Source organism: Phascolarctos cinereus, unplaced genomic scaffold, assembly GCF_003287225.1.
Source record: "Phascolarctos cinereus isolate Bilbo 61053 unplaced genomic scaffold, phaCin_HiC Scaffold_5;HRSCAF=322, whole genome shotgun sequence".
NCBI lineage: Eukaryota > Metazoa > Chordata > Mammalia > Diprotodontia > Phascolarctidae > Phascolarctos > Phascolarctos cinereus.
Window position 1 is genome coordinate 28335927 of NW_027555958.1, and position 8863 is coordinate 28344789.

Sequence of the window (8863 nt, forward strand, 5' to 3'; positions counted from 1 at the left end):
GATCTGCCATGTCCCAGGGCTTCTCGGGCCACCAGGTCATCCTGCCTCTGTGGTTGCTGCTCACCTCAAAGGCTTTTTTAAGTCTCAGCCAAACTATAAAAAAAAGCCCACCTGGATTCCTTTAGAATGCTAGATTTAAAAAATGATTCGATACAGAAGTAATCTTGGTGTCTAGTTTATTACTTAGGATCATCCAACCCACAGACGTACCAAAATATTACTAGTGCGCCCATTCCATGGACGGCATACAAATAGTTCAATAAAATTTACATTCATCACTAGTTATGTAGATAAACCGTCACTTTTCCCTGGGCAAGTGGTCATTTGTAGGACTAAATTTCATGAGATGTGAATGTGTATGTGTCTGTGCACACACACATTTTGATTGCTTTAAGTGTTCAATTTCAAGTGTAGCAGGTTTAAATTAGTACATGGGAGATTAAATCTCACCTTATTAGATGAGACTGAAGCGACAGGTTTCTCTCCTCCCAGGACAGAAAATTACAGCAGGTTCATTTAAGAATAAATAATTAGAAGCCCTGGAGGTTTGAAAGACACAATTTCACATGAATAAGTAGATTCCTGCAGAACTTAACAGCTCACTCAGGTTAACTACAACTCAGTGATTTTTTTACGATTTTGGACTCGGCAGCCAGGAGTGTTAGAAGTCTTATTCATCCATCCATTTAGAATGCTGGAGCACTTCAGAGGACAGGCAGCTGGTTCATTTCCAGCTGCCCTGCTCACCAGTCCCATTTATGAAAACCTAATTCTGGACAGTGGGTAGAATAAATTCACTGATTATGATACTGGCCTTTAAGTGCCAGTGAAGTATACTTTTAAAATAACAATTCAGTGAAAGTCCTGGTGGCCCCTGACTAAACCTTTTTCTAACGTCATCATTTTCTTCCCTTTGGTACCCACTGGCAAGAAACTGAATGTGGCTACTACCCCCAAGTTACTGGTTAAAGTTGAAGCAGTGTATATCCTGATAAGACAAAATTTACCTTTGCAAAGAAGCTAACTTAAGACTTTGATCTCTGATTTGTTAGATCGGAACTGCTCTTTCTATACAACTAGAGAAGAGTAGAGAGGCTATAGAGAGGCTATAGAAAGAGAGGCTATGTCGTGTTTTAAAAATCACAATGAAAACCAAAGTTAAGGCCAGGCCTTTCGTGACCCTCTGAATAGGCTGGGCAAAAATACTCAGCAGCAAGAAAGACTGCAGAATTCTCAATCAGTGACCTAATTCTCATGAGGGCTGCTCTGTTACTCCCCAAAACAAGTCCGGCCTTGAAAAAGAGGTTTCTTCTCTAGCAGCCTTTGTAGCATCATAACAAAAACTACACTTTCCCTTCTGTTCCCATTAGCCAGTCTGTTCCCTTGTGGAAGGGTTCTATGAAGAGTCCAACACTGAGAACAAAGCTCCAATCTGAGGGCTTGTTTCTAGAAAAAGGCATGGCGTAGAGTACGTTTTGTCTGATTTTTGAAAGGGGGGGGGTAGAGTTAAGCATCAGATAGGAACGGTTCCAGCCATCTGTTTAGGCATTCCTGACTGGAATCACATCGGCCTTCCTCTTGGTAAGGGACGTCCCCGCCTCACCCGCCCGAGAGATTTACCCCTGGGTGAAACCGAGTCAAAGGCCTCGACTGCTGGCCAGTTCAGTCAGCTCCTCCTTGATGTGCTCAATGGAAGCCACGTCTCCCTTTAACTCAGCCTCTTTCAGGGCCTCCTCGTAGACATATTTGGCTTCAACAAAGCTTGCTAAAACCAGGAAGAAGTGAAAGCAGAAAACTTAAGAGACTTTGAGAATTTAAAAGGCTAAGCAGGCTTCTAACTGATCAAACACCAGAGCTCAGACACCCCCTCCTCTGCTAGCTCCAAGTTTGGGAACAGAAGGCCAGAGGCAGGAGGAGCTGGGAGACCTCCCTCTGACCTGGAGGGTCTTCAGCATGACTCACCGGCACAAGAAACAAAGGAGGTCACGTACAGCAAATGCTTTGCCAACTCAGGCCTAGCACTATAGTGGGCACTCTTCCTACCTTCAATGTCCTTTCCCGACCTGCTGTTCAATATGTGGCCACAAGGGGACAAAAAAGACCCTCCAGGAGGGAGGGGACCTCTCCAAACGCTTCCTGTACTCCGACCCCTGGCCCCCAGTTCATCTCCCCCTCCCCAATACCTTTGTGCATCAGTATTCCTGCCATGTTGCTGAGGACCCGGTGAAGCTCTGGGTGCTCAATCTGCCTCGCCAGCTCTGTTGCCTTTTTCACGTACGTATAGGCCTCGTCAAAGCGGCCTTGTGCATCCAGGGTAGTGGCCAGGTCGTTCATTAGCACCACGGTCTGTATCGGAAAAAAAAAAAAAAGGAAAGGCAGCTTGGATAGTGTGAGTATTGGCATCCTGAATGGGGCTTCTCTGGTTCCCCGCGGTGCCTTGGTCATACCAGCATCACCACCACACGCAAGCAAAGAGCACAAGGGTCACATTCAGATGTCCTGCCTTGTACCATCCTGGGAAGAAAGACACACGCTCAGCTGCAAGGGCAAAGGGATGGGGCCAGTGGAGACACTGGAGCAGCCCTGCCCTGTTGGTGGCCTGCTTCCATCGCTGGTGCTGGGGAGCGCAGCTTATCCCCACAGTCCAGGGGGTTCCCCTATGCTCCATTTGCTGCCGCCACTGTCTCCGCAGAGCATTCTCTGGAAGGGCCACACACACGTGCAGACACCTTGCCACAGAAACGAGTCTGGGTTTCTCTGTGCTCTGACGTCTGAGGGAAGCGCAGTCTTGCCTAGGTGCTCAGCTGTTGGTCCTTTGTGTTTGCCATCAGGTTAAGCAAAGCCTTTCCTATGTTAAGTGTCCATGTGAAATATTGTGAAGGCCTGGACCTAAGCCAAAGCCTGGTATTTCCAGGGGAAACTCTGTATGAGGGGGGAAAGAGAATTAACTGTAAGCCTCTAGGCTCTATCGCCTTTGATGGACACACAAGTTACACTTTGGGGAACCAGGCCAAGGACATTACATGAGAAAGCATCGTTAACCTACAGAACTGAGGTTCTTAATTTTCTTTGTGGCCTGGAGCATTGGTCAGTCACGTTTGCAAATAAAATATGAAGGAATATCAAGGAAACCAATTCCACTGAAACAAAGACGTCACTTCGGTCCTCTCCCCTGGAATCCATCTGTGGCGCTGGTGTTCAGAAGTGCTGCCCTGGACCTTCTCCCTCCTTGAGACTCTAGCTGTACCTGTTCACGAGCTCACCTTGTCACTACCACCTCGGAAGCTCCACACATTTACTAAGCAGCAGAAGAAAACTCCACTTACCCTAGAGGTCAGCCTTCCAGAAGCCCTGCCTCTAGAACACTGATATGATTCTACAATTACTGAAAAAGCTGCCCTAAACACACGGAAAAAAGAACCAGATGATTTACACACTGGGCAAACAGCTTCACTATTTTATATACAGTTTAACAAGCACAGTTACAGAATCTAGCCACCAAAGAAGGAAGGAAATGGAAGGAAAGAAAAGCTAAATGGGGCCATTTAGTGAAGGAAGTTCCTCCGTAGGGTTCAAAATAATAACAGGTTCAGAAGGGTCCCTGAGTCAGGAGGTAAAGGTTAAATTGTGTCCAACTGTTTGAGTAGGCAGGAGAGTTCAGATAGCTTCAAAGGGTGCGGGTGGTTTAAGGAAGTGGGCTCGCCCTGGTCCTCAACAACACAAGCCACTTCATTCTTTGATTCAACCAGAACAAGTCATTACTGTACTTTTTGTCTTAGGTTTGCTTTTCCAATTTCCTGCTTACCCTATTCTGGGACTTAGTGAAAATGTCTACAATGACCACCTCCATCCTTTCCCCTCTCGCCTCCTCCAGGCTTCAGACCTTTTTTAATCCTTTTTCTGTTTTCTTTCTCTGGCATGTTTCCAGCTCTACTGGGTCTTTCCTTAAGGGTGGCAAACAGAAGGGACATGCAGGCTAGGAAAGGAAAGCCTGGCCTGGTTGTGAACAAGAAGGGGATGTGTCCTGTTTCATTTCTAGAGCCCTTCTGATGATAGTCAGCATGGTACAGGCCTTTCTGGCTATAGCAACACCCACAGCCCGTGTCTTCAGGAACCGACTGCCCCTAGAATTCCTCAGGAAATACGTTACTTCATCCATATGCAGACTGAAGGTCACCTATCCCAGTTTTACTCACTGATCCAAATAAGCAGTTTTACCTCTCCCCCCTCCTCGTAGTATGGCATTCCATATTCCAAAATTTCACTTTATACTTCCTCACTCTGATTTTTAAGGCAGGATAACAAACGCACAACCATTTACCAATAAGCCATCAAGGCAGCAAGCAGTGGTCATCACCTGTGGGTGTCTTTCTCCTCGTATCTCTTTGGAAATCTGCAACGCTTTTTCATACATCTTTTGCGCATCGGACAGTTGGCTGATATCAAGGAGATATCGAGCATAGGAGTCATAGCACATGCCCAGGAGGAGATGGGTGTTGGCTTTCTCTTCCGCTACAAGTAAGAACATGTGGATGGCCATGACATTACAACAAAGGAAGGAAAACGAGGGATGGCTTCTCCCTCCTAGCTTCTGATGTCATGTCCTCATTCATTCCCTGGTTAATCAACCCATCAGTCCCTAAGGAGCCCAGCTCCTAGGTATAAACGTGAGAAACAATTAGCAGCACTGAAACATTGCCAGTACCAGGTTCCTGGTATAATCACCAACCTCAGAATCAAAATAGGTTCTGTTCATTCATATACGAAAATTGCTGTCAAGAGAACTAGTACAGTTAATGGTTACTTGCCCATGGAAGGCAGAAATGGTTTGGATACCTAGAAACTGACTTGGAGTTGACTTCTGGACTTTGTGTTTTGCAGTTATTAAATATCTGATGGTCTGGAAATTCCCCACGTTTCAACTGAATTCAGGAGTTAAAGTTTCCCACATTATTCATCCTACTCAATCCCAGTTAATTAATCTATTAATATGCTGGCAATGGAATGAGCTTTAACACATTAGGCAGAGAAATGCTGTCCTCTTTCTGAGTTTGCTACCTGCCTGACTCATGTTTTTTGCAGGTTAAGAAAGAAATTTGGTATTTTAGCTTAAAAGATCCAGACTTGTGGCTGAGCTGACTACAGGAAGGAAAACATCAATTTTTTCCTCCTTCAGTTTCCTACTTGACCATGGGCTGTATGCTCATTAAAAAGTGACAGTTAAAGTGGCCATGTCAGTTCTGAAGGAACAGCAAAATGACCATCCCCAAAGCATTAGCACAGAACACAACCTCTCTCTGATTAGCATCCAAAGTACATAATTCCTCCCCCCTTCCACTTCAACTAAGAAACCTCCTTCCCTTTTCTGCAATGTTAGGAAATCCTCTCAGGTGAGATGTGCTTTCCCTACCTGGCATAACTTCTTCTGTTAATGCCTTCTGTCTTGTGATTTTTCTCTCCAGGGTTGAAATGCAGAACTCATAGCCAGCAAAAGCAAATTCCTGTCTGTAATGCAAAGAGCCGGGACGGGCAGTTCACCTTCAAACTCCCTGACATTCTGCATGGGAGTCGGCCAGACTTCTCTTTGTCCAGCTAAGGTTTGGGTCACCGCCAGAAAGGGAGGTGTGAAATGGGAAGATGGAAATAATTCAACTCTCAGGGCTCCCACCCGCTCACCACTCAAACCTCGTTCTCTGAAAAAGTCACATTGTTCAGGTTAGTTTTTTTCAGGGATATGCACCAGGCACACTGCTACATGATTTCCATGATGGAGATGTTCCAGTTCTGACACTGATCAACTGTTTCCAGTTGACTCAGTCTCTGATTGTAAATGTTTATTTTCTGTCCATGAAAGCAGCATATCAATCCAAGCCCATATAACAAAGCAGCCCACAGCCAAACTGAAATGAATGTCAGGGATGCCAGACAGGCTAATGGTGCCTGACCCTCTGAAAAGCAGGGGCTTTACAAGCATGTTTTTCTGACATCCCAAATCAAAAGCCTGCCCTGTGATGCCTGCTGTCCTAAGGGCCCTACCGTAACTTACCTTTTCAGAGTAGCATAGATACTGGCCAATTTTAGGGATATTTCAATTATTGCATTGTCCTCCTAATGGAAGAAAAAGACATTTATGGAATGCAGTGAGTTCAAGACTGTACAATTCCTTCCTAGACCATTTTATGTAATAATAATTGTCATTTATATAATATAGTAAGGCTTACCAAGACCATCATTTAAATTACCTGATTTTAGCTCATAACAACCCTGTGGGATACATTTTACAGATCAGGAAACTGAGGCTGAAAGGTTAAGTGACTTGTCCAAAGTCCTACTGGTGGCTTTGACCTCAAGTCTCCCTCTAGCCCTCCATGTACCAAACCATATCATATGACCTCATACATCAGGGTCCTGACTCATGGTCACAGCAATCTGGTTTAAAAGCTCAATTTCCAAGCACTTAAGAACCTACTACATGCCAGGCACTGTGCTTTCCTCAGTTCTCCATGCTGTCAGGCCAGCATGGTTGTAGGCTGGCATTCCTGTTCTGAGGTGGGAGATGGAGGGTTAGGAGGGAGGATCTGCTCTGCTTATAAATAAAACGTACACGATGAGAAAGGCCCTTTCGTAAAGATGCTGATTTGGAACCACTCATAGCTAACAAGTTACTATTCTTACCTGCTTCATACCCCCAACCAGGAGATAGCTCATTGTTGCTTTAAAGAGCTTTTCTGCCTAAAATAAGAAATAACAATATTGTATAACCAATCCCACCACTCCACCAACGGCCACAGAAAACTTAAGATGAGGGTTTCCAACCTGGGGTTTACAGAATAACTGTCTAAAAGGAAAGCTAAAGGACACCAAGAGGTGACAGGAGATGGCAGGCCTCCCGAGTCTGTCTATTTATAGATCTTAAGGAACGCTATGACACAGTACGACTTCGCCTTAAATTAGATCATCTGCTCCCAATCAAAGATCCCCCAGAACTTCAAGCCTAATCTTTCATGGACTTAGATGCTAACAACACACTTGCTTACTTTTTCAAGCTGATTCCTCATGAACGCTAAGTTAGCCATCTGTAAAGGAAAGAGAAGCCAAACCCAAATTACTTTTCTAATTGGTGCACGGCTCCCATAATTTTTATCAGACTCTAAGATCGTCTCCCTCTCTTTTCTTAAAGTGAGTGGTGAGCATGATCAAAAGGACTGTCACTGATTAGAAGTCATCACTGTACAAGGACAGTAATGGGCAGGTACTTCAAACCCTGCCAATAATGACTAGGCTAGCACTTACCCATTTCTGAAAATTCCCTGAACATTTTTATAGAAGCAAATGTTAATATGTCATGGTGAATCTTCAGCTCCCACCACAATGCCTGACACACAGTAGACCCTTAATAACTAACTGCTTGTGGACTGACCATATGCATAAGAATTGAGCTTACAATTATTAACAGCCCCCTCCAACACTGAAATTAAACTCACCTTACAGAGGGGAAAACTGAGACACGACAAATCAACTTATATGTTCTATGCTCTTGAGACCCAGAAACAGAAAGCAGGAGGCTTGCAACAACCCCTCTCCTGCTTTTGGCCCAGCAACAGTAGGGAGTGAATTACCATATCATAGGTGTAGATGATGGCCTTCTTGATATCTGCCTTATGAGCAAGATGAAGGGCCTCATGTAAAATTCTCTCTGCCTCCTCAGGGTCCTTTTTCATAATACTCAACTGCAAGCCGAGTGCAAAGGAAAACGTCAAAAGAGGGATGGTGAAATGCAACCATGGCTGGCTTCTAAAATATATATATATAGATATAGATATATATAGATATATATATAGATATATAGATAGATATATACTTTTTATTTCATTGAATATTTCCCGATTACATAAAAAATTAACATTCTTTTTTTTTTCTTCAACAATTTGAGTTCCAAATTCTCTCCCTCGCCCCCCTCCCCTTCCCCTTGAGAAGGCCGATGTGCTATCGATCATACAAGGGGCGTCACATTGCCGGCCTGCCTTTTGACCTTCACAAAGTTCCCTGACGGCCTTTTTCCTTATATTCTGCCTAGATCTTACAATTGTCCCGGGGGGCACACCAGGGGTTCGAAGCCCCCGGAGGGGCTGGGGACCCCGACAAGTCCCTTCGCCAGGCCTGGGGGTGGGGCTGGTTGAAGACGTTCGGGAGGAGGAGGGGCGGAGGGGGCTGGGCATTTCTCCCCTCCCAACAGGTCTTCACGCGGGGCCTCACCTTGGCCCGCTTTAGCATTTCTATGATCTTGAGCTCGGTCTCGGAGGGCGGGCTCTCCACCTCCTCCTCCTCCTCTTCCTCGTCGTCATCCTCCTCTTCCTCCTCCTCCACCTCGGCGGGGGCGCTTTTGAAAAACCACGACAGAGCTGCGGGCGAGAGGGGGCGGGCCGTCCGATCACCACGGCAACGCGGCGCCGTCGCCATGGCAACGGGCGCCCTTCCGCCCCCGCCCTCCCTCCCCCCGCCCTCGGCTCCCGCCTCCGCCGTTCCCGCTCACCCGCCAGCGCCACCACGCACAGCCCGCGGCCCGAGCGGCCCTGCCCGACGCGGGGCGGCTTGGCGGCCACGTCGGTGCCCCGTCGGCCGCTGCCACCGCCGCGGGGCCCCGCCAGCAGGAGCCGCGCGTAGCCCCGGCGCCGCCGGCCCGCGGCCGCCAGGAGGCCCCGGCTGAGGCTGCGACTCAACGGGCCCCACATCCCGGGGGGATGGGTCCGCGCAGGGGACGAGCCCCGGAAGGAGCAGACGGCTCCGGACAGCGCGTCACGCGGCCGCCTTCTGGCCTCTGCTGCTTGGCCCGGGGGGACCGAGCGCGGCGGAGCTCCCCGGG

The 8863-nt window shown here is 47.1% G+C and overlaps 1 protein-coding gene across 1 annotated transcript; it reads right to left on the reverse strand.

Annotated features, from left to right (window-relative positions):
- Positions 1–159: 159 nt before the first annotated feature.
- TTC19 (tetratricopeptide repeat domain 19) lies at positions 160–8732 on the reverse strand. Its single transcript, XM_021007041.2, has 10 exons — positions 8534–8732; positions 8257–8402; positions 7620–7730; positions 7038–7076; positions 6676–6732; positions 6047–6108; positions 5411–5505; positions 4358–4512; positions 2184–2346; positions 160–1765 (listed from the first exon to the last, which is right to left on the reverse strand). Exons 1-10 carry the CDS (start codon positions 8730–8732, stop codon positions 1638–1640), a joined length of 1155 nt encoding a protein of 384 aa, XP_020862700.1. The 3' UTR covers positions 160–1637.
- Between the last annotated feature and the right edge of the window lie 131 nt (positions 8733–8863).